Source organism: Thrips palmi, unplaced genomic scaffold (genome assembly GCF_012932325.1).
Source record: "Thrips palmi isolate BJ-2018 unplaced genomic scaffold, TpBJ-2018v1 HiC_scaffold_19, whole genome shotgun sequence".
Classification (NCBI taxonomy): Eukaryota; Metazoa; Arthropoda; class Insecta; order Thysanoptera; family Thripidae; genus Thrips; species Thrips palmi.
This window is the reverse complement of record NW_023144628.1, coordinates 4,699,191-4,722,883: the sequence shown is the minus strand read 5'-3', so window position 1 is coordinate 4,722,883 and position 23,693 is coordinate 4,699,191. Positions and strand designations below refer to the sequence as shown.

General features: G+C 55.0%; 3 protein-coding genes across 7 annotated transcripts; 2 read left to right on the top strand and 1 right to left on the bottom strand.

Moving 5' to 3' along the window:
• Positions 1–11,708: 11,708 nt before the first annotated feature.
• Positions 11,709–12,808, top strand: LOC117645918 (peptidyl-tRNA hydrolase ICT1, mitochondrial). Its single transcript, XM_034386470.1, has 5 exons — positions 11,709–11,969; positions 12,073–12,118; positions 12,200–12,342; positions 12,436–12,608; positions 12,696–12,808. The coding sequence occupies exons 1-5, from the start codon at positions 11,808–11,810 to the stop codon at positions 12,787–12,789; spliced, it is 618 nt and encodes a 205-aa protein (XP_034242361.1). The 5' UTR covers positions 11,709–11,807; the 3' UTR covers positions 12,790–12,808.
• Positions 12,809–13,608: 800 nt separating this feature from the next.
• Positions 13,609–15,719, top strand: LOC117646250. The gene is made up of 9 exons (XM_034387085.1): positions 13,609–13,765; positions 13,889–14,073; positions 14,186–14,257; positions 14,394–14,506; positions 14,612–14,699; positions 14,826–15,065; positions 15,142–15,243; positions 15,350–15,492; positions 15,569–15,719. The coding sequence occupies exons 1-9, from the start codon at positions 13,693–13,695 to the stop codon at positions 15,696–15,698; spliced, it is 1,146 nt and encodes a 381-aa protein (XP_034242976.1). The 5' UTR covers positions 13,609–13,692; the 3' UTR covers positions 15,699–15,719.
• A 4-nt stretch (positions 15,720–15,723) lies between these two features.
• Positions 15,724–22,413, bottom strand: LOC117646109 (double-stranded RNA-binding protein Staufen homolog 2). Of its 5 annotated transcripts, none has more exons than XM_034386820.1 (17): positions 22,262–22,413; positions 21,138–21,178; positions 20,669–20,746; positions 20,444–20,574; positions 20,152–20,359; positions 19,853–20,079; positions 19,642–19,749; positions 19,366–19,561; positions 19,097–19,293; positions 18,850–18,999; positions 18,554–18,739; positions 18,304–18,465; positions 18,118–18,220; positions 17,872–18,038; positions 17,702–17,800; positions 17,512–17,618; positions 15,724–17,440 (listed from the first exon to the last, which is right to left on the bottom strand). In XM_034386820.1, exons 2-17 carry the CDS (start codon positions 21,175–21,177, stop codon positions 17,422–17,424), a joined length of 2,178 nt encoding a protein of 725 aa, XP_034242711.1. In that variant the 5' UTR covers position 21,178; positions 22,262–22,413; the 3' UTR covers positions 15,724–17,421. The 5 variants fall into 5 exon arrangements, with proteins under 5 accessions (XP_034242711.1, XP_034242712.1, XP_034242710.1 ...); XM_034386821.1 differs by having other exon boundaries at positions 17,300–17,440; positions 19,651–19,749; XM_034386819.1 differs by lacking the exon at positions 22,262–22,413 and adding an exon at positions 21,839–22,231 and having other exon boundaries at positions 17,300–17,440.
• Between the last annotated feature and the right edge of the window lie 1,280 nt (positions 22,414–23,693).

Genomic DNA, 23,693 nt, shown 5'->3' with positions numbered 1-23,693 from the left:
GGGTCGGCTCTGCGGTTTGAGCGAGGCTGGGCGTGGCGGGGCGTGGCGGGGCGGGGCGCGGTGGGGCGGGGCGCGGTGGGGCGGGGCGGGGCGGGGCGGGGTGGGGCGTGGGTGCGTCCCGAAAGACGTAAAGCTCTTGCGGTGCCAACAGTGTGTACGCCGAGCCACAACATGCACACACTGTGGGGAGAGAGAGATAGACCGGCCGACCGGCCGGGACCGCAACCGCTTCGGCCGCCTATCAATTTTGCATTTTTGGCACGTGGTTGACAGCATCGAAAAAAAAGAAAGAGAGGGAGAAAGACACTGCGAGATAGTTTCACGACGAGACAGGCTCTGGAACATTCCAGCGAAGCCCTGCAAAGACGCCGAACAGCGCTTTCGACGCTCTGTCAGTGCGAGGGAGACACACAGAGCGATTGTTCGGAACACATGTGCTCCTCCGAGTATAACCACCCCGTGAAAGGTTTCGCGGGTGGATTTTCTACAGTGCGGCCGACGACGCCTGGCAATACATGCAGGCCGGGCGCAGCGCGGCGCAGGGCTCATACTGATCGCGCGCACTCTCTGCGCTGCGCTCTCTCTGGTTGTGACCAGGAACATTCAATCCCAGCCGCGGCGGCCGCGGCGAGGCCCGTGCTCCGAGCCGGCCGTGGGAGCGGCGTGCCAGGCGCGCGGGCCGCAGGGCCGCAGGGCCGCAGGGAGATAGGCGGGCGCGGCGCGTGGTATCGCCCCATCGCCTCGCATCTCGGAGGGAAGGGCACGGACAGGCCGAGGGACAGGCGGCCGGGAAGGCACGCGGCGCACGCGGTTCTTTGACGAGGTCCTGGAGGTCCTGGAGGTCCTGCATGCCGGCGGGGTCAACTCATCGCCCGCCTCGCCGCGCCGCCACGCCCCATAACGCAAAGATTGGATTATGCGGCCTTTCTCCGCCAAGACGCGCGCCGCCCCTCCCTGCCCCGCCCCCTTCGCTGGAGGCGCCCCGCGGTTTTCGTCTCGCCGTCCTCGTGGGCGGGGGCCCGGGGGCCGCTCTGTCTGTCTCTCCTTCGCCGCGGTGGCGCCGCGCCCTTGACCACCGCCAGCGCGGCGTCACGTCGCCGGAGGCATGCCGGAGGACCCCGGCCCGGCGCGTCTCTGAAAAAGCGGCCCCGCGCAAGCGCCTTTCTAAACGGCTCGCTTTTCGGCGCGTTTGCGCGTTTGGTGACCGCCAGAGTGGCGGCTGCCGCCACGTTCCACGCTCCGCGCTCCCGCACCGCCGCCGCAATGAAAGTAAAACTGGCCGTTCTGGTTCTGGCCGTCCTGACCGTCCTGGCGTCGGCGCGGCCAGCGCGGCCTCCTCTCGTGCTCTCCCCGTCCTTCCAGGCCGTCATCCCGGCCATCCGGCGAGGGCCCCGCGAGGTCCACGGCCGACCTTGCCCGTCACGACGCGGCCCCGCCCCGCCCCGCCAGCGACAGGGAAAGTGGACTTGTTCTGGACGTGCAGCACACCTATGCGGCGGAAAGGCATCGACGTGTCTCCTTCCGAGTGGTGCCGGCTGCGCGGAGGCAGGCCACGGTCCTGTAGCACGGCCGCTTGTCTGCATCGACGGCAGAGCGCCTGCCAGGTCCAGGGTAGGCAACCCGACGGGTTGTCGTGCACTGCTGCTCGGCGGCGTTGCCTACCCTGGACTTGACAGGCGCTCCGCCGGCCTCTAGCACGCCGCCGCGTTGCTGCCTTTCTAGAAGTTTTGCTCTCTGTGGGAATTCTTAAGTGGGGCAGCAAAATGGGAAATTAGCCTTCCAGGCGAATAAAGCGTCCGCCGTGCGGGAAGCAAGCGAAGCGAGATAGGTGAGGTAACAGGACGACGGCGGCCTGCACGGCGGGCCCGGAGTCCTCGGGAGGCCCGCAGGTCAGATCGTCTATAGTGGTTTGGAGCCGGAAACGACAAACGGCAGCGGCAAACGGCACCATGGCCCGCGGGTCCGGCGGCGCATAGTGTGCCAGTAGGCTGCCTGTATGTCACCCACGCACCGGCTCGGCTCGGCCCGGTTCGGCTCGACTCGGCGCTTGGCTCGGTCCGCTGCCCCACATGCTCACTTACCGTTGTTACGTCACGGCCTGGGCGGCCCGGCCGGTACGGACACACCTCCGCGCTCCTGGCACTCCTGGCCCTGCCGCCGCCCGCCCTGCAGTCTGATACTCCGAACACTGGTTCCGTCGCTCTGTCTCTGTCACACTCACGGGGTTGATCAAAACGGTCACAAATATCTTTCAAAAATCGTGTTTTGGGCCGACTTTAAGCAGCCACTGCGTCTGATCCGAGGCGGTATTTCGTCCTCCTTCAACGGGCATTTGGTCTTTGGACCTTCCTTTAACATGCCTTTGTTACGGAGTGCGATTATCGGCCTTAGTTTGGGAGCAGTATTGTCTCAAAGTTGATGAAAACAGTAAAAAATGCCTTTGAATGCCATTTTGATCCACTTTGAGACAATACTGCTCCCAAACTAAGGCCGATAATCGCACTCCGTAACAAAGGCATTCTAAAGGAAGGTCCAAAGACCAAATGCCCGCTGAGGGAGGACTAAATACCGCATCGGATCAGACGCAGTTGCTGCTTAAAGTCGGCCTAAAACACGAGTTTTCAAAGGCATTTTCGACCGTTTTGAACAATTCTGCCAGCCGGCCGGCCGGAGTTTCGGCCGCCTCCACCGGTCTTCTGGCCCACTGTGCAGCGCGTTGAGACCACTGTACGGCAGTGTCGGTAAGCCTATGCGCGGGGCTCGGCCACGCGGGGCACTGCTCGCCGGCCGGCTCCCCGCGGCGTGGAGGTCAGTGTCGCCGAGCGTCGCCGAGTGTCCGCCGCGGGTCATCAGCCAGCCGGCCGCGCCACTGCCGGGTCGTCACGGAGGCGCCGCCCGAACCGGTTGCTCATCCAGCAGGCCGTGCAGGCCGTGCGCATCGCGGGGGCGCCGCGCGGTGACCCCGGGCCGAGACCTTGGCCGGGCGGCCGCCTAGGGCTCCGGGGGCACCGCCCAGAGCGCTTGCAGAGTCAGTCGGAAGAGCCGTCTCGTGCCTCTTTCGGGTGCGAGAGAGACAGCTCGGTATCGCTCAGCAAGGGCGGCTTTCAGGGGGTCACGGCAGTGTCACGGTCGGTGTTCCGGCGTCTCTCAGTGTATCCGCACACGCAACGACGTTTTGCAGTGTACAGGGGCGCAACGCGGCGTGGCGTGGCAGCCGCTCTTATTACGTTTTCCCTCAATTTGGGAGACTCGCGGGCCGAGCGATGCTCCGCGCCGCCTCAGCGCAGCGGGCGCAGCGGGCGCAGGCACCACGATAACACGACCTTAAGGAAACGCCTGCAGTTTACAGCGGCGGGAGCCTTTTCTGGACAAGGCGGCGGCACGGCTGCAGCGGGAACGAGAAAGAGAGAGAGATATAGAGTGGGAGGGGAGAGGAGGAGGAGGAGAGAGAGAAAGAGATGATGGTCGCGCCGTGCCCGTCTGCACTATTTGCAATGCAAACTTGAGTAACCCAGTGTGAAAGTGCGGCGCGACGCGGGGACGCGGACGGGCGGACGCACGGCGCGCCGATCGTGACACTGTCGTGACACTGTCTTGACAGGCGGTGTGGCGGCAGGACGGCCGGGTGACCGGACCACCGCGATGACCGGGCCGGCGTCCGCGCGCGGGGCCTTCTCGGCCTCCTCGGCCACTGCGCCGCGCGCACGCCGCCGAGGCCGCCGAGGCCGCACCGCGCCGCGAGTTTCACTGCCACGCTGCCGCTGCACCGCTGGAGCTCTGGAGCCGGAGGACTGATTCCGAGGAGCCTCTTCGTCGCTGTGCCTCTCTCTCTCGCACTCACGGTGACGTCCCCAAGGGGTGCGAGAGAGACAGAGCGGCGAGACGATTCTCCGGATCGCTCGGCAGGCGCGCCTTAATCGGCCAGCTCCGGCTCCTCGACTGCACGGCGTTTCTAAATTGAGGGATTTCATCCAAACCGCGGCGAGCGGCGCGAGGCTGGTACACTTGACGCGTCTCGACGCGGTGCCGCCGGAGGCTGAGGGGATGCCGGCGGGGACGCGCGGCCGGAAGGCCGCTTCCCAGCACCGCGACTCCGCGGCACGGCGGGCACCACACTGCAGCGAACTGCAGCGAACTGCAGCGAGGCGGCGCGGAAGCTTTACGACCAGGGCATTAAAAGGTTACGGTGTAGGGCCGCGCGGCCACAGCACTGGCCGTACGCGTGTCCAGCGGCACCCCGGGCACCTCGACACGCCTTCATCAATGGCCGCTTCCGTGACGGGGACGCGCAGACGCAGCAGTGGCCGCGGGGAAGTCGGAGACAGACAGACAGGCAGACAGACAGACAGACAGAGTGCGTGAGCCACCCTGCCGTCGTCACCTCCCCGCGTCCCGCGTCCCCATCCTCATGCGTCGCCGGCCCGGCCACGCCCTCCCGAAAATGTCGAAAGCGAAACTGAATGCCAAAGTGTTTTGGCACACGGTCCCGCCCCGCATGCTGGCGAAAACGGAGCCGGCCCCGCGCCACGCCATCTCGGGACGCGAGCCGCCCTGACCCGTCACGGCACCGCCGGGGCACCGCCTGCACGGCCACGGCGCGCCGGCCCAGTGCCCTGGCTGCCCTGGCCGCCCTGCCTGCAGTCATAAAGCAAGGCTGCTAAACGCTCTCGAGTCACGCTTGTTGCATAACGCCACGGCGACTGACCACCCGACTGACTGGCCGACTGACCGCGCGCTCTGTGTACACGTCGTGCACTGGGCGTGCATCGCTCTCGTCTCGTAGGCAGTGAGGCAGCCATCGCCAGCCAGCCAGTCAGCCAGCCAGACCCTCCCTGTCATTTCCTCCGACAGCTTTCTGGAACGGCCCGCGCGGCTGGAGCGGTTGCAAACTGCAGCGTCCAGCACTCCAGCACACTGATTCCGAGAGTCTTTTTCGTCGCTCTGTCTCTCTCGCACTCATGGAGCGTCCCGTGTAGGTGCGAGAGAGACAGAGCGACAGAGTCAGGCTGCAGCGGCCCGCTCTCCTATCGCTGGAGCGCCGTTCTGCCCCGGGCACCGGGCGGCGACGCGAAGACACACTGCTTTCTAACCGCCATCACAACATTAGCGATGCACACAGATCGGATTTTCTCAAGCGAAACTTTGAGCCCTGCTTCGAGTACCGGCGAAGCTGGCCTCCCTTTTCCGATGTTACTGCCTCGCACTTACCCGAGTAGCAGCGAAGCCCACATTTTGGGGCGCGATGTATCACTCGTCTTGGTGGAAACACAGCGCAGCGCGCACCACTTTTTTGTACAACTCTTTTCCTTCCAATGTCGAACGCACACACGTGTTGACGCACTTGCTCACTCTGTTGACTTGCACGCGGCGACGCGCGGTCGGTCGGTCACTCGGCGGCCACCATCCCGGGGTGGAGGCTGTGAACGCGCTGTGGACGCGGCGGGCCGACGGGCCGGACTGCACAGGGACTGCACTGAGTCCCTTACCTCGCGAGGGCGCCAACTGATCTGCAGTCTGCCGCCGGGAGGACGACATCCACACCCAGACCCGCAGTGAACCCCCGACCAGACGGGCCGCCCTTCCCCGCCCCGCCCCGCCCCACGCGAGCCCCCCGTCTTCCCCCTCTAGGGCAACTACCCCCACCGGGCAGTACCGGCAGCGCGCCAAGCAGGTGGCTCCGGTGGTGTAAGAGGTGAGGCGAGCAGGGCGTGGAGGGGGGGCAGGGAGCGGGCGGGCGGGGAGGGGGGCAGGGAGAGGGGGATGCTCACTCCTGTCGATAACACATCCCGCGTCTGTTGCACTCGATCCGCCCTCTTTCGATTTTCAACCTTGCCCTCTCGAACTCAAAGATGTCCGCCATGAAGGAATAGGAGTCGCTCTTTGAAACCGCCAATGCTCGGAGTAAAGGCAAAATTAGAAAGGCCGGCGAAGCGGGCGCCTGCTCGTCTGCCCTCTGCCTTACCCCACTTCCTCATCCTCTTCTCATCACTCCTGGGCCGCGAGCCGGCGAGCCGCGCCAGCCGCGCCACGGAGTTTGCCCTCACAAGCAGTCTGTGGGTCCTTCCCCCTCCGCGGCCGAGCCGAGCCGAGGCCGAGCCGGGTCGGGCCGAGCCGAGCTGAGCCGCCGATGAGGAAAGTACTTTCTCCTCCACTGCTTCGTCTGCGCCGCCCCGCCCCGCAGAGGTACGCGCATGCCGTCCGATGTCCTTGATAAAGGGCCGCGGAGGACGGAGGGGCCCGCCCCGCCCCACCTTGCCCGCCCCGCCGTGGGTGCCCCGCGGCCACGCACTTGTACCGCTTGTCGTGCAGCGGGGCGTTCTCGTGTGGCGCGGCGCGCGGCCCTGGGCCACTCAGTCAAGGTGACTCGGTCTGTCCCAGACGGCCACCGACTCTGTCGCCTCGCCGAGGGCATCCAGGGGGTGCATGCCGATGACGCACCCGCAAGGCTGGTGGACGAGGCTGGCGCCGTCCTGGGAACCCACGCTACGCGCCTCGGACGTCGATGGTCCGGGTCATCGGCGCGGGCCTGGCGGTCTGGCGCGGCGGGCCGGGCAGGCGGCGATCTGGACCACGGCAATGCAGCGCGGTGCACGGTTGCACAGTGCAGGTGCACGCCACTCGCCCCTTATGCAACCTGGCAGTCTGGTAGCACGCCCCCCTCCACCGCCCTCCACCGCCCCCGCCTGTTCCGGCTGACCCTCCTCCCCCTTCCTCTTTTCCAGAGACGCAGCAGCAGCAACACGTGGAAAGCCGCGCCGTCGTCGCCGGCCCGGCCGCCGGCCCGCGGGGGAGCGACGGGGACAGTCATCTCGTCGTGGGCCGGGCGGGGCGGGGCGGGGCGGGGCGGGGCGGGCTTGGCGGCGCTCGATGAAATATCGCCCAATCACACTCTTTCTATGAGAAATCGCCGCGGAGGATGGCATCGCCGGCATGGCCGCAGAGGCTGTATTGGCGGCGGCCAATTTCCTGGTGGCGGAGGCGAGGCGCGTCACGACTGCGGCGCCTCCACAACGCGCCCAGCACCCTGCCGTCGCGGACGTCGCGGACGCCGTGGACGCCGACGTCGAGTCACGCCGTGTGCCAACCCGTGCACTTCCCCCAGCGCGCCCATTGTCGGGGCCTCGCTGGGGGAGGGGCCGACCGGGCCGCCCGGGCCGACCGGTGACGTCCTTAGATCTGGCGGCGATGGAACGATTCGGCCATCCTGGGCCATCCCTCTGCCAGCCTCCGCGACGCGACGGACTGGCGGTCTGCCCTGCCGTTGGACCGCGGCGGCTGGATGCAACGCAACACGCGGCCCGGACCGACCAGCCCGACGCACCACGCGCACGCCGTGCAGGACGGCCGTCCTCCGCCACGCTCTACTTCCCCAGCTCCCCGGCGCACGCCGCACTGACACACTGCCGATGAGTCGCGCACACGGCGGCCGCGTCGCCCTGCAGGCCATGCTGCAGGCCATGCTGCATCCTTGCGGGACGCCCCACGAGAGCGAGAAAGACAGAGCGACGAGAGCGGGGCACGGAATCAGTCTGCTGCACGCTCTGGTGCTTGGTGACCGTCACCCCGGCTTGCCGGCAGCCAGCCACGCGGGCACGCCCCCGGAAGGCCGCCACCGCCACATCCACGCATGACGCCCCCTTCCCCCTCCCCTTCCGCCGGCGGGGCACTTTCACGATGGCAGTGTTGCGGTCGTGCAGCTGCGGGGTGGGGAAGGGGTGGCCACCGCGATGTGTGAAGGCCGCGCCCGCCGCCCCGCGCCGCCCTGCCGCCCTGCCCGTTCGGCCTCCGGAGCACGGAGCACCCCGCGGTGGTGGTGATGTCCATGGTCGCGGTGGTGGCGGTGGCAGCTGCGGTCGTCGAGCGCGCGTCTTTGGCCCGCTTGCTCTTGAGGTTCACCGCAATGGAGTATAAAATTTCCTTTTCGGGGAAGTTTGTCTGTCGCACGTGTTGCCTGTTTGCATTGTTCAAAACTTGGACAGTTGGCTTTGTCTTTGATTTTTCGAGTCTCTCTCGCACCTGTACGGGACGCTCCATGAGTGCGAGAGAGACACCACGATGAAAACGACTCTCGGAATCAGTCTGCTGCTCGTCCGGCGTGATGGGCGACATGACGTTCACGACGCGGGGGATGAGAAATCGGCGCTGCAGGGATTTGATTTTGATGCAGACAGACGAGAAAGGGAGACGGCGCGATAAGGATGGCATTAGGACCGGAGTCGTGGACTGGCGCACTGTATCGCATTCACTCCCCGGCGCATTCTTCGCTCCGAGGGGAAATCTTGCCGCTGCAGTCCGTTGAATGAAAGATGGCCGCGGATGCGTCGCGCAACAACGCGCCGCCAGTTTCGAAGCATGCAAACAAAAAAACAAACAACAACAAACATACACTCACCAGGAGCCTGAAAAAAGCGATGCTCATATAAAAGCATATACGGCTCTATACTAGATACCTCTACAGTATACCAACGGATTGCTCTCCGAGTGCGAGCGAGACGAGGGACATTTGCTGACCGACCGTGGTCTTCCACCGAAACAGCCGTCGCCGCCTTCGTTCATCATTGAAATTGTTTTGGTATCAGGCGTGTCGAAACAGTCGCTCGTCCTGGCCGTGCTGGCACACTGACAAACAAGGATGGTGGCGCAACGCGCAACGCGCACGGCGAAAATCCGGTTCCAACCGGTTGCTCGCGCCGCCGCCAACCCCTCCGCCGCCCCCACCCCGCGCCGACCCGGCCCGCTTTCATCACAACCGGGTACCCGTATCCATCCAGTCCTACCCGGTTCCCCCTCCCACTGCGCCGCAGGGGGAAGGGGGCTCCTTGGCTGGGTGGGGTGGCCCCCTGGGGGGAGTGGGTAGCAAAAGTAACGGGCCGACGAGGGGCGAGGGGGCGCCGCATCCGGGTGGTTGATAACTCTTGGAAATCCCGCGGTTGCGCGCGGTGGTCGGCGCGAGGTTCTCCTTGGGCTCATTTCGTTGAGCTCTCAGGGCCCGGGGACTCTAATTTGTGGTCTTTCCCCCAACTTCTAGGCGTGGCTCGGCGGCGAGGGGGCCTTGCACTGCCTTGCAGAAAGCACGAGGTCACTAATTAAAAGAAGAAAAGGCCGGTCATCAACGCGACGTCGTGGAAATTTGCTAATCCGGCACCAGAGGGAGAAAGAGAGAGACAGAAACAAATCCTGAAATCAAATCCGGTGGAATAATGTGGCTGGCGGCGGTGCGAGCCGGCCCCTGGGCCCCTCTGGGCCTCGGGCCCTGGGCGTGTGGCGGGCGTGGCGCGCGGTGGAGGGGAGAGGCAGAGTGTCGACACAACCGGTACACAGCGGGTGATGCCTACGGCGCGCGCCTACGGGTAGTCTGGGTACTCGCCTCGCACCCGGATCGGATCGTTACCCACTTCTCCCCGGCAGACTGCGGCAGGCTCGCTGCACGAGCCAGCATGAGCGCTGCGTGTCTATGACTGGCTCGCTGTCCTGCCGCACAGTGTGCCGGCTGAATCCGAACGGTGCCCCCTCTCGTCGCTCTGTCTCTCGCGCACTCATGGGGCGTCCCGGAGGTGTGCGAGAGAGACAATAGCGACGCAGAAGGCAAGGCACTGCAACACTTACTGCTGCAGAATCGTCGCGCTGGGAAAATGAGACCATTTCGCTCGGTTACAGTCATTCTGAGTGCGGCGCCTCGCTGCTGCAGTCTGACTCCGAATGGTCACTCCGTCTCTCTCGCACCCGCACGGACCAGCCAACGAGTGCGAGAGAGACAGAAAGCGCGGTTGGAGCCACAGCCCCGAGATTGCGTTCGAATGCCATTACCGAGGCGCTAAGTGGCTAATGGCTGCGAGGCTGCCAAACCGAGAGGCGGAGACAAACGGAGACGACGTGTTCGACCAGCAGGCGTGGATAAGGGGGGGGGGCAATGGGGTTTTTGCCCCCTCCCACATCAGCCCCTGGAGCCGCCTGAAAGGTAGGCAAAAAGAGCTACTTTGCCCCCCCCCCCTAGGCCGCCCCTGGATCCGCGACGCACCGCGACGCACTGCCAGTACTGGGTACCCGCCGGCGAGGCTGGCGGGGCGCGGGGCCCGGACCGGGCGCACCGAACCCGTGTAAACACGTTACGTAAGGAAGGTGGCAGGGTCCACCAGGGACCCGGGCCGCGTCGGTCTGGCTGCAGACCGATTCCGAGACTCGTTTTCGTCGCTTTGTCCCTCTCGCCCTCATGGGGCGTCCAGTGTGGGTGCGAGAGAGACAGGCCGACGAAAACGACCCCCAGTCTGCTGGAGCCACGCTGGGGGAGCAGCCGCCGGGTAGAGTCCGCCGCCAGACCGACTCCAGCCGCCGGAGCCGCAGACTGGAGAATCCACAAATCGAGCAAACGGTTCGCGCCCTAGTTAATTGCAAGCACGCGGCCACGCCATGGCTACGCGGCGGTAGGGAAAGGGGCCGGCGAGTTATCGCTTCCGCCGCACTACGCACACACAGACAGACAGACACACATACACACACGCACACACATACAAGCGCGCGGACGCAACAGGTGGCGCGCGAGAGTAGCGCACAACACACACACAATCGACAATGAGGTTAAGTTATTTAACGACGCGCGCTGCTCCTAATGGGACGCAGGGCGACGCCATGAGAGAGACGCCATGCGACGCCATGAGAGAGACGCCATGCGACGCCATGAGACGCACCGGGAGAGACAGAGACGCCTCGAGACGCCCTGCCTGAGCCGATGCAAGGCGCGAATGCAATCAGGCGTCAAATAATGGGCCGGAGGGGCCGAGCGAAGCGGCCAGGATAAAAACACACACACGCACGCACACATGCGCACACACTCAAACACACACACACACACGCACGCACGCGCGGTGATGTCAGTATAGCAGGCGGGCACGGTCGACAGCATCGGGCTGACATGAGCAGGAGAAAGCAGCAAAGCAGGAGCAGACTGGGCGACCGTGCCGTGCCGTGCCGCGCCACACCCCGACCCGACACGACCCCACGCCAGCCACGCCTTATTGCCACGATCGGTCGCGACGTTACTCAAGAGCGACGCGTTGCGGGGCGGCGACATCCCGACAACGTCGCCAGGAACCAGGACGGCCCCAGCTCGGCCCCAGGACGGCCCGGGATAGGGTTCCACGTGTGTAGGGCCAAGAAGGGCTCCGGGCGGCCACGGCCGCGCCGCTGTAAAGTGTGCCAGAAGACCGGTGGCTGGTGGAGGCGGCTAAAATACCGGACGCGTTTCGAGCTCCAGAGGCTCCAAACGAACGTGTGACCCCCACCAATGGATTGCTCTCCGAACAAGGTACCCATTGGTGGGTCACACGTTCGGTTGGAGCCCTGTTACTCTGGAGCTCAAAACGCGTCTAGAGTTTCGGCCGCCGGCGCCGGTCCTTCCGTCGCTCTGTCTCTGTTGCACCCGTTGGGCGTCCCGCACGGGCGCGCTCGGTGCTCACCGTTGAACAGAGCGGTCAATGCGCGCCCTGCATGCCAGGCTGGGAAACATGATGAACTGAATAAACTATTCCGTCCGTCTTTTTCCGCGGTTAGACATCTCTCCTAGGCTTTCTGCAGATAAGCATTGTTCTAGCCATTGACTTTTTATGTCTTTGTTCAGAGTTTTTCTTCGTTTGATAGTTCGATTGCCACTTCTTGGCTCGTGGAGTGTTGTGTCGGTTGTGTTGGCACGTGCTGCTGCCGTTTGTGTTGGAGAAGGCGGCGGCCTATTTTAGGTTATGTATCGCAGCGTCTGCTAGAGACATGTACTGCTGAATTTTCAGGCGAGATTGCGTTGAATTTTATTTTCCAAAATGAACACTAGTTTGCGGTGTTTCCGCTTCTTACAGAACCAACTTTGGCACTCTGGAAAATGTTTGAATGTCTACCGTTGCATGTCTTTTGAGAGTTCGATCTCTCTCAAAAGTTTGTATCCAACAAGCAATCTTGCTATAAAAACACCGTCCGTTTCACAGGTAATAATATCGTGATGTTCTTTTTTAATTAATTCCTCTTAAAAGTGCCTGTATCCTGGAAAATTTTGTACATGCCACTTCTAAACTATCAATATTTTCACAGATTCCTCCAAAGGAAGGACAGCGATTTAGTGGTTTCATACCAATAGGTAACTAAATTTTAGTTGCAATGAATAACTACAAGTTGTGCGATCAGATTCATAATTAGTATAATTTTCTCATACTAACAGAAAAACTGAAGATCACTGCATCAAGAAGCAGTGGACCAGGAGGGCAACATGCCAACAAAGTTAGTTCCAAAGTCGATGTCCGCTTCCGAATTGATGATGCAGAATGGCTCGAGCCTGAATTGAGAGAAAAGATCAAGAGCCAAGTAAGTTTTATCCTGCTTTTCAATCTTAGTGCAAGTATTGTATTTTAGTAGATCATCTGTTTTTGATGATATCATGATGATCTCTTTTTGCAGTTTCAGTCACGTATTACATCCGACGGCTACTTGTTTGTCACTTCAGACAGAACAAGATCAAAGCAATTAAACATAGCTAACTGTATGGAGAAGCTTAGGGACATTATTTGGAAATCTGAAGGACCAGAGGTCGTAGAACTGAGTGAAGAAGACAAAATACTACAATTAAAACAGTAAGTTTTATCATTTATGTGTTTATTGTTTATTTATTTATTTGTTTTTACTTCCACATAAATGTAAAATGCTTCGTTTTTTTTCAGGCAGGAAGCTGCAAATAGAGAACGTTTGAAGAAGAAAAGGATGAGATCTTTTGATAAACAAAGTAGACGCCCTGATGATAGATACATAGATTAAATACCGGTTAACAATCCTTTTGTCTTTTGTTCATAACTGTTAATTCACCATTAAAATATTGTACAAATTTATGTCCATGAGTTATTTGTTCCAACAGCCATGAAGCAAGATGGAGTTCTTACAAGGGGATGGATGGTCATTCCCTGTTGAATGATCGCACGGCATTAACTCAGTTTTGCAGAATCACCATACAAACAAACGGCACACATTTCGAGAAACGGGTTCGCCTTGTGTCCACGAGACCGCGACCGCACATCAGGCTGAATCCGAACAGTGCTTTGGTCGCTCTGTCTCTCTCGCACACACCACACGAGGCGTTCGGCAAGACAAAGACAGACGGCGCAACGCTGTTCGGAATATGCTTGGCCGGCAGCGGGTCGTCCCCTTCCCCTTTCCCAATAGGTGCCCGCGAGCACCCGCGAGCGACACGACGAAAGCCACAAGCAGAAAGCCACTGCCGCTAGATCCAGATGACACTAGTCGATTACTCGGTCTCCGTCTCTGGCCGTGTGAAGTGTAAACAGGGGGGCGGGCCTAAACGACGCACAGTGGGCCAGCCAGTGGAGGCTGGAGGCTGCCAAAACTCGAGCCAGTGACTCTGCAGCTCGAAACGCGTCTAGAATTTTGGCCGCCTCCACTGGTCTCCTAGCCCACTGTGCGACGAGGCCGATTGGTTGCGGAGAAGCCCGGTGGCAGCCCGCCGCTCGGCTGATGGCACAGAGCCACTGCAGAAAACCCTGGCCAATGTTTCGCGGGTCAAGTTGGCCAAGTTGGGGCGCAAGCGCAACACCGGTGGAGGCGACCCAAGCCACCCGGCCTCTTTCGCATTGTTGCGTTTGGCGCGAAAGTTACGCGAGGAAATAGAGACGATCGCCAACTAGAGGAAGGACGCAGCGACGCGAGATGTCGTCACTCGACGAGTTCCAGAAGGCCATGCACGACATCTACAAGTACTCGCCCCTCATCGGCCTGGAAGGTGAAGACCTGGAGTTTGGTCTACCGAGTGATTCCGGAGAGTCTCTCTGTCTCTCTCGTACCCACGCGGGACTGAGTTCTGGCCGACTGCGCCGGTCTTCTGGCACTCTGTGATGCGTTCCAGGCCAGGGGTTGCTGCAGAGCTGGGTGCAGCGGCTGGTGGCGGCGGGCGCGGGGAACGACCAGGACGTGCAGAGGGGCCTGGACTACGCGCGCTACCTCGCCTACCAGCTGGAGAGGGCGCAGCTGCGCTTCCCCTTCTCGCAGCCACCCCCCGAGGACGCGCTGCCCGACCTCAAGGAAGTGCTTGTGAGTGGCGGGCAGAGAGTGCGTCTCTCTCGCACCCATGAGAGCGAGAGACAGAGCGACGAAAGCCACTCTCGAAAGAAGTCTGCAGCATGGTGGAGCCCTTCCGTTGCAGTTCGGGTCGGGCGCCGTCGCGGACTCCCTCAGCTTGCCCTTCGGGTCCTTCGCCGACGACAGCTTGGACCAGGTGCGCTTCCCACAGGCCCCATTGGCTGCGGTGCTACTGGGCGTAGCGGCGTAGCTAGGCGAGGTCCGATGGGACCCGCGGGGGACCGCGACGACAGGTCGCCTCACCAATCGATCTCGTGTCGTCCAACTCGCAGAGATCCAGGGGCTCCAGGGCGGGCACGGCCCCGGCTGGACACAAGGACTACAGCCTCGACACCAGCCTCGCCCTGCGCAGCACGGCGGGGCGCGGACGGCCCCAGCACGACGGGTACCCCACGCCGAAAACTTAGTCACCGCCTCTCTCGCGCACCCTCACCGCCCGGGTGAGACATCCAGCGGCATGCAGCAGTACTAATCGTCGCGGCTTGCGCAGGGCAACGGGCAGCCCCAGGAGGGAGGCCGCCGTCGACCCGAAATGCGAACGTGACATTGTGGCTCAGCTGGAGGACCTGGCCCAGGACGTGAGCTCGAAATACCGCTCCGAACAGTGGACGCACAGCGGGCCGGAAGACCGGCGCCGGCGGCCAAAACTCGAGACGCGTTTCGGGCTTCAGCGACTCCCGGATACAGGGAAGGCCCTGTCGTAGGCGCCGCTGTGGCTGCTGCTGACCAGGCTGTGCCCGCACACCCTGGACGGGGGCGCCCTGCTGCACGCCGTGGTGGCCGAGGAGCTGGCCGAGTGGTCGGCTCGCCTCGCCGCCGAGCAGACGGTGGCCAGGACGGCCAGAACCTCGGGCGCGGGGACGCCCATGCAGGCCGCCGTCGTGGACGAAGAGGACGAGGAGTGGGGGCCGCGGGCAAACCGCCGCGCGGATTACTGGCACGAGGTAAGACTGCCGACTGATTCCCAGAGTCCTTTCGTTCCTTTCGGCGCTAACCGGGAACTGTGAACTCCGCACGAAGATTGTGGAAGCCGAGGGACGCCTTGGCAGTGACGTTCGCTCGGCCGAGGAGATAACGGCCGAAATGGAGCATTGGCTCAATCTCCAGAGCAGGCAGATGCAGGTGGGTGCGCGTCAGTGGCCTACACTGCCAAGCGGATCAGTCTTGTGGGTGCGGGCCCAACGACACGAGGTCTCCAGTTGTGTAATGTGTCATCAATTTGACGAAGGCTGAGCAGGCTCAGCTACAGGCCTTGATGGAGGAGCTTCAGGGAATACAACGACAGGTGACGCAGAGTAAAAAGTGGAGGGAATCCCAATTTGAAATGCAGAATCGTGTGCTAGAGGCTGAAGTGGCAGCCCTGAAACAAAGGTGCAGACAAGGATCGCAACAGAAATTGTTCCATGTTGCGCCTATGCTCTGTTGCTGATTTGTATTTTCTGCACAGCATTGCTGAAAGTTCTACAAAAGTGAGGGCACTGAAGGGAAACTGGCAAGAATCCAGTACTTCTCCTGGGGCTCAGAAACGATTGTCCATAAGCCATGACAGCTTGAATGCATCAGCTCAATCACAGTGACTGGTTCTAAATAAAGACAACCTAGTAAAGTTTAAACAGTTTTATTTGTAAAAATAAGGAAAAAAAATTGACTGCCAGAGAAACCAGTTTGACTGGCTAGCTGGAACTAGATAAACCTAATCACAATGAGATGCTATCTTATAATTTATTGTGGAAGAAAAAAAGACTGTTGATGGCCATAAATGGAGAAATCACATGAAAATAGATGCAACATTCAATAGTGAGGCATGGGAAAGGATATGACACCTCCATGTCCCAAAATTACACATACTTTGCTTAGACGTTCATTCCAACATGAAAGTTGCCATATTCAATCCATCACTTAACGTGGGGAGGGTTGTGTTAAAACAAAACCATCACAATACATTATTTGGTAGGACAAAACAAAAGAAAACAGTTGTGGTCAAATCTTACTTTCATAGTAAGTATAAATAGAATAAAAACCCATTTCATTCAAACAGCCAATAAATTATCAGAGATTATAATCTTACTTCACAAAGAAATAAAAATGTTAAAAGTGAGTGCAGTTTCTTTTTTTTTCCCCCTTTTAAAGTAACACTTTTCTAAGACTCAAATTTCTGTACACATAGTACAATACAAGGTTTAACAGATCTAGGCACTTAGGAATGAATAACGCTACAAAAAATAGGACAGTTAAACCAGAAAAGCAATCCATAAAACAGAGGACAAAATAGACACATCAAAACTAATCATAGCATCTATGGGAAGCTCGTGAGATAAGTTTTGTTTACTCAAAGAAATTAGAAATAAAGACTTAGCACAAATAACGATACTTTCTGATCTTTCGTTCCCTTGATTAGGAATTCGAAGAAAAAAAAAAAACAATACATAGACATAGTTGATACAATACAAAATGTAAGGCATCAAATTCTTTGGTTGACAAAATGCTGACTCCCACTGAATAGTCATTGATCATATCAATTGTTCTGTCAAAAATAACAAAGTTATATCACTTTGGCAGTGCCAAACAACACTGAACACACAGTACATGTATGAAAAATGGGACACCCACATTACATTCATACCGTACAAGTAAACCACACCTTTGTTGCTGCCAAACTTGAGACTCAATCTGAATAAATAAAGTTCATCTTCATATCTCCAAGAGACACGCTACTTACAATAAATCAATAAAATCACATATAGAATAAGCATTTTCAAAAGCTATAAGTCAACGTTAAAACCAGAGGTCAACTTCTTTTTAAAATACAGAATTATGCATTGCAATAGAATCATACACTTTACAATGAACATTTTAAAATCTTAGTTATTAAGTCTTAAGTCATTAAGGAATAAAAATATAGTCATAATAAGTTCAGCAGCTCCCAAAACTGAAGCATATGTGGGCAGCAAAAGAGCACATCCAATGTCAAAAATAATCAGATAAAATGTCTTTATCCCACTCCTAAACAAAATTATGAAAGGGAATTCCTTCACTTCTGGCTTGTGAAGCAACACAGGAGATAAGATTTTTATGCTTAACTCTTGAGTAAGGCATTCAGAAATACAATAAAAATATGTATGAAAAAAGTACTTCACAAAAATAAGACCCAGATGCAGGGTGGCCGCGACCTGCATCTAGGACATTTTGTGAAAATACATTTAGAATATTCACAGTTTCTTCAAGTTATTTACAACTATTCAGCTTCATTTTCCTTGTTAATTTTTCTTTTGCCACTTGAATTTTCACAGCACTGAAGTCTTAAGATGAAGGGGCAGATCTGGAAGACAATAGAATTAATTTAAAAATGTTACCTCTTTCCAGTAAACTCGAATTTTACATTGGGCTTACCCCTCTGTCCCACTTGAAGACGAATTGTTACTAGGAGTTGCCTCTTTCTTGTTTGAAAACATATCTAGTCCCATTTCGGCGAGCATTTGTAATGCTGTATATGCAGCCTTAGAAAAAAAACAAAGAAGAAATGCTGTATTTTAAGAGAGCAGTGGACCAAAGTAATGCACATTTGAAATTTGGGGTGTACCTGGTCATGAGATGCCTCAACAGTATGTCCTGCACCATGGCAAACATGAGGGGGACAAGTGGACAGAGTGACCAAGCTAAGATATTCACTGTGATTGCCCTGAAAGAAGATAAAATTTCAAACAGCTGTTTTCAAATTTCTTTTAAGTTGATGAAGTGAACTTTTCTTACCTTAGGAAAGTCTGAGAATTGAACTTTAAACTGCAATAATTGGGCTAGGTATAAAAGCTGATCCTTGGGACTAACAACAGCAGTGCTCTGTGATGACTGAGGATCAGCACTATTTTTACCAGTCTGAAGTAATTCTTTAGCAATAGATGAAGTAGCTGGAGAAATAACTGTTCAACAAAAGGAAGGGACTTGTTTTACCATGAAAGGGAAGTAGAACAACACACACAGAAAGAAGGTTTAACAAACCTGTGCCCTTGATAGGGGGGCTGTAACTAGCATCAGGCACAAGTAAGAGACCAGGGACAAGTTGTCTGCCAGCAGTCCCTCCAACTGGTGGTGTATCCATTGGCTGTAGTAAACATAGGTTCAGAGTAGTTTGGTGAAGCAATTCATCTTGTGTGTGACTGTGGGGTGATAGTGGGGTGCACATACCTTTCGTAACTCCTTCCCATTGGAAGGCTTAGTTGTTCCTAAAGTAGTTCCAGGTGGGGGCCTGCTGTATCCTAGTTCGAGTAGCATTGCGTCTGCAGCAGCTCGCTTGGCTAGCTTCTTATTTGGCCCTGTGCCTTTACAGACAAGCTCTCCAACTTTCACCTGAGAAAAAGTTGCAATCAGATAAGCGCCCAAGTACATGTCTCACAGACTACCCCTCATGACAAAAATTTTGGACTATTATACTTACAGACATAACAAATTCTCTACGTCGAGGGGCACCTTTCTCCTCTTCCAGGGTATAAAGAGGCTCCTGTTCCTTTTTAGCTTGCTGTATCTGAATCAAACGTGAGATTGGATTCATGTCTTCTTTCTCAGGTGCTGCAGTAGCAGCAACATGAGTTGGGCTCTCCACTGGGGATGCTGGCTTAGGTTCCTACACAAAAACGACAATTATTTTTTTTAAATGGAGAAAGGCAATAGTATTAATTTAATTTAGATGCATGCTTCTACTCCTTTGACTCCATGGTCCAGAAGTATTTATACCTTAATAAGATTCCTTGACTTTTTCTTCTGTGTTGGCTTTCGCTTAATTTTGGCATTAGCAGTTGCAGCTGCAGAGACAACACAAGGTGACTCAGGTGGAAGCTTTTTCAATTCCTCCAGCATTTTCTCAGATGCTCTCTTTTTAGACAGCTACAAAAACAACAAAAAAAAACACACATCTCATTTTATGTTTCCACAAGAGTACTGCACAGTGGAAAAAGAAAGAAATACATTCTACAATTCTCACCTTTTTTCCATTACCAATTCCCTCAGTTGAGAACTCGCCTACTGTACACACAGTGTGAAAAGACCGCATATGTGGTGGGCCAGTGACTCTAATTACTTCAAATTTAACCGTAAGATTACGCCGTAAGGCAACTTCATGCACTAGTGAAATAGGTGACTTAATTTCTGAGTTCGATTCTTCCTTGTTTGAAGAAGAGCCTAAGAAAACAGGAGGTTGAGAATAAGCAAATGCTAAGAAAAATCCTACGGTACAGGGTGAAGATAAATTACCATTTTCAGAGACAGCTGGAGTCTTCTCATCAGGCAAAGGAAGCTGACGAATTTCATTCAATGCCTTTGCAGCTGCTGCATGTCTTGCTAACTGGGCCGTGGCTCCTTCCCCAACAAATTCTCTAACTCCTACTCGAACCATGACAGTGAAGGTTGGATGCCCGCCTGGGTATATTGAAGGTTTCGCATAGTAGCGCTGAAGGATACAGACCAAGACAGTAAGCACTACACTGAAAACAAAGTACAGGTCCAGAAGATATTGCAGTGAAGACACACCTGTCCTACCTGCTGATCATATTTAGACAGATGTGGCCTGTACATATTCATGGGAGGCCGAGGATGTCCCCAAGCAGCCATTTCTCCACACGGATTTGAGGGCCTCACCTGAAATTAAAATTAATTCAACAATTTGGCCAATCAGAACAAATCATCCCACAAATTTGTTCATTGAACAAAAGTGCCACTTGTCTTGGTTTGGGATTTGTACCTGGCCTGGATATGCTGGCCTGAAGTAGTTGTTGTATGGAGGAGGTGGAGGTCCTACTGGCGTCATGTAGTTAGGCATGTGCCCGACACCTGGCCCCATTGGTGGACATGGAGGGCCCATGTGTCCATGAGCCATTTGAGGAACTGCATTGGGTATCATTTGATAAGTGGCTAGCTCCCCTCGCTTCATGGCCCAGGCATTCAGCTCCACTGTGGGAGTTATATTGTCTACACAAAAAAAAATTCAAGGTAAGAACGGAAACACAGCACTATTAAAGAAGTAAGTGCTTCTCTACATACTCTTTCCAAGACGAATGTTTGTGCGAGGCTTGGAAGGGGGATGTTTGTAGTTTGTTTTGGAGAGTGCAATGCTGGCAGCTTGATGCTGGGCCTTTTTAATACTTGCTCCTTCTGCTGTGTACTCTTCTTCACCAAGTTTCAGTGTTACTGTAAATTGCTTTCGATGTGCTGGACCTTGTTCATTTGTTAACCGGTATTGGTGTGGAATCTGTAATCACATTTAATGACTAATGAAAAATTCTGTTGATATTTAAAATCCAGCTTACCAGAAGAAAAACACTGTGTATCGTACCTTGTTGTACCGAGCCAGTTCATTCACCAGACACATCGGTGTCTTTTCTTTATTGTTTGCCAATAAGTTATTGATGGTTGCCTCAGCTCCACCATTTTCATCATGCTCAATGACATCAATGGATTTGATTTCTGTTGGAAATCAAAAAATTATTTGTAAATATTACATTGACTAAAAAGATCATAACTGCAATTCACAAAATTGAGAATTGCTTCAGAAACTTGCCTGTTCCTGACTCAAAGCCAGATGGTTGAGCTGGGGCAGACTGCACCATAACAGGGGCAGGCATGGTTGCCAGAGTATCTAGAACAAATAATTGTTGGAATTGGCAAAGCGTATTGAAAGAAGAACATTGTCAGAAAAAAATGTATTCACATAGAAGCGTAAATATGTAATCATTGAGTCTAACTTTTTACAAAATTTACACAAGAAAAAGATCATGAATAGGAAGGGACACAGTACGGAAGGAAAGAAAAATTTCAAAAATTAAGATACAAATGAAGCTTTGATGAGTGTCCTAGTTTGAAAGAGGAACATAGCGCCTGTCATAAAAGAATAAATTCACAGCCTACAGCCAGTTCATCTACACATAGCAGGAAGTAATTGAGTTGGAAATTTAGAGTGATTGCTACTTTAAAAAGGGCGCCTAGTTGTTTGTACCATATAAAATAGAGACAGAAGAGTCTAAACATACCAGGCCTTTGTCTGAGTCGAATATTTCTGACGAGTGTCATCCTGCAAACAAATTACTAATAAGAGCCACCCACCATCATGCAGAAAAATACCGAAATACAAGAAAATATTATTTTTTCTTTCCCATTTATAATCAAGTATCCGCTACTGAATGTTGGCAGACAAGGTACAAAACCAAAAGAGATTTTCTTGGACAACGCGTTAATATGATAAAAGACTAATCAATGCAATTTTATCGCCTCCACCAACACACAAGGCATACACGATTCATTTTTCGTCTCCAACATAGAAAATAAACAGAATTGTAACGAGAACCAGTAGAAGAATGTATGAGCCTCAAAACCTGTTGAACCATAGAATTAGGAAACAAGACCAGAGAAGGCACAAGTAAGATTGGACCAATTTAAGAGGGAGGTAATGAAGAATGTACTTTTGTACAGGCAAACTGAACATTATCAGTAATGTCATGCCATGAAGCAGAATAAGCAGCCACAATGACAGCTACTTTTGTTAGGTTGCATAGAGGTTATAGTTCAGACCTCCGAAAATAGACCAATTCACAAAAGAACTGTACAAGGAAAATTCAGAAAGAGTGGGAGATTTATCTGATGGTAAGTACTTGATAATTAATAATAAATATAACAGGAAACAAGCTATTGACCAAGTTGTACCATTTCCATTCCAGAACCTTCAACTCCTTACCTGAGACTATATACTTTTTATGCCTCCCACAGAAAAATATCTGATAGCGTTCAACAAAAAACGGGATCCATCAAGAAAAGGCCCGTGAAGAAATTTTCAGTCATCTTGTTCCGAAGATAAATAAATAACAACGGAAACAGAGAGCGGGCTACAACCCCCGTCGCAGTCGCCGGTTGACGAAACGGAACTCGACGGAAACGACTGACGTTTGCATTTTGCGCCACTGCCCGACGAGATGACGTTAAAAAAATTGGGCGCGCGGTCTTTCAAAAGACATTTGCCGGGCTCGGTTATTTCACGAGCAAACCGAAGGAAACCTTTCAACCAATAGTTGGCCTACTTCACAAAAGTGGATCAGGGCAGTCCTCCACATCCCGTGAGCGGAGCGCGAACAGACTGTCTTTTCTCTCTTTCTCGACTTACTTTGCGTATAAGTGTAAGCTGCCTTGTTCTGCTCGAAATATTCGACTCAGGCCCCCTTTCCTTTGGCAAACATTAAAGAAAATCGTGCGGCCACGTATGCTTTGCAAGGATAATCTGCACAGCCTTCTCTACTGCCCCTCTCCCTCTCGCTCCCTGTGCCCTTCCCGCCTCCGCCTCCGCCCCCTTCCCCCTCTCCTTGGACTACCTTCTTTCAACCCTCCCCCTCCACCCCTTCCCCGCGCCTCACACCTATCGCCTCACTTCCCCTTACCTTCCCTCAACCCCAGCTTCACCTAGCCCAGCGGTTCCCAACCTTTTGCGGTTCGCGACCCCAAATTTGTAGCCAAAACTTTCCGCGACCCCCAGGAAAAATTTCGCGACCCCACGCGACCCCTCCTTTAGCATGCCTTTGTTATGGAGTGCGATTATCTGCCTTAGTTTGGGAGCAGTATTGCCGCAAAGTTGATCAAAACGGTCACCAATGTCTTAAAAAATCGTGTTTTGGGCCGACTTTAAGCATCTACTGCGTCTGATCCGAGGCGGTAAATCGTCCTCCCTCAACGGGCAATTGGTCTTTGGACCTTCCTTTTGCATGCCTTTGTTACGGAGTGCGATTATCTGCCTTAGTTTGGGAGCAGTTTTGCCACAAAGTTGATCAAAACACGATTTTTCAGACATTTGTGACCGTTTTGATCAACTTTGCGGCAAAACTGTTCCCAAACTAAGGCACATAATCGCACTCCGTAACAAAGGCATGCTAAGGTAAGGTCTAAAGACCAATTGCCCGTTGACGTAGGACGATTTACCGCCTCGGATCAGACGCAGTGGATGCTTAAAGTCGGCCCAAAACACGATTTTTTTACAGACATTTGTGACCGTTTAGACCAACTTTGCGGCAGTACTGCTTCCAAACTAAGGCAGATAATCACACTCCGTAACAAAGGCATGCAAAAGGAAGGTCCAAAGACCAATTGCCCGTTGAGGGAGGACGATTTACCGCCTCGGATCAGACGCAGTGGATGCTTAAAGTCGGCCCAAAACACGATCTTTTACAGACATTTGTGACCGTTTTGATCAACTTTGCGGCATTTAAGCAGCCAGTGCTCGGCGTGTGGGCCAGCCGGGAAAACACCGCGACCCCAGGCGACCCCAGCCACCTCGCCGCGACCCCTCGAAATTTTTTCGCGACCCCATTTGGGGTCGCGACCCCAAGGTTGGGAACCGCTGACCTAGCCAGCTAGCTCCTCCATCCCCAATCTTTCTGCCGAAATCGCCGCCTCGAACCGAGGGGAGTCCGAGGGAAGAAACGGAGAATGGCTCCTTGCTCGGGTCCCTTGCGACAACACGCGGCGTCTTGTGGAATTTACCTAATTTAGCACCACGTCGAGGTGCAGGACCCAAGCTTTGCTACTGGGATTTCTGAAGACTGAAA

Bases quoted from the DNA above. Each gene is read 5' to 3' on its own strand.
- LOC117645918 (XM_034386470.1), top strand. From the start codon at position 11,808: ATGAACACTAGTTTGCGGTGTTTCCGCTTCTTACAGAACCAACTTTGG. The intron at 12,343-12,435 runs GTAAGTTTTATC...CTCTTTTTGCAG, and splicing joins GAGAAAAGATCAAGAGCCAA to TTTCAGTCACGTATTACATC. The intron at 12,609-12,695 runs GTAAGTTTTATC...GTTTTTTTTCAG, and splicing joins AAAATACTACAATTAAAACA to GCAGGAAGCTGCAAATAGAG.
- LOC117646109 (XM_034386820.1), bottom strand. From the start codon at position 21,177: ATGACACTCGTCAGAAATATTCGACTCAGACAAAGGCCTG. The intron at 19,562-19,641 runs GTGTGTCTTCAC...TGTATCCTTCAG, and splicing joins ATGATCAGCAGGTAGGACAG to CGCTACTATGCGAAACCTTC. The intron at 17,619-17,701 runs GTACACCCCAAA...TTTTTTTCTAAG, and splicing joins TTGAGGCATCTCATGACCAG to GCTGCATATACAGCATTACA.
- LOC117646250 (XM_034387085.1), top strand. From the start codon at position 13,693: ATGTCGTCACTCGACGAGTTCCAGAAGGCCATGCACGACATCTACAAG. The intron at 14,258-14,393 runs GTGCGCTTCCCA...TCCAACTCGCAG, and splicing joins CCGACGACAGCTTGGACCAG to AGATCCAGGGGCTCCAGGGC. The intron at 15,244-15,349 runs GTGGGTGCGCGT...AATTTGACGAAG, and splicing joins TCCAGAGCAGGCAGATGCAG to GCTGAGCAGGCTCAGCTACA.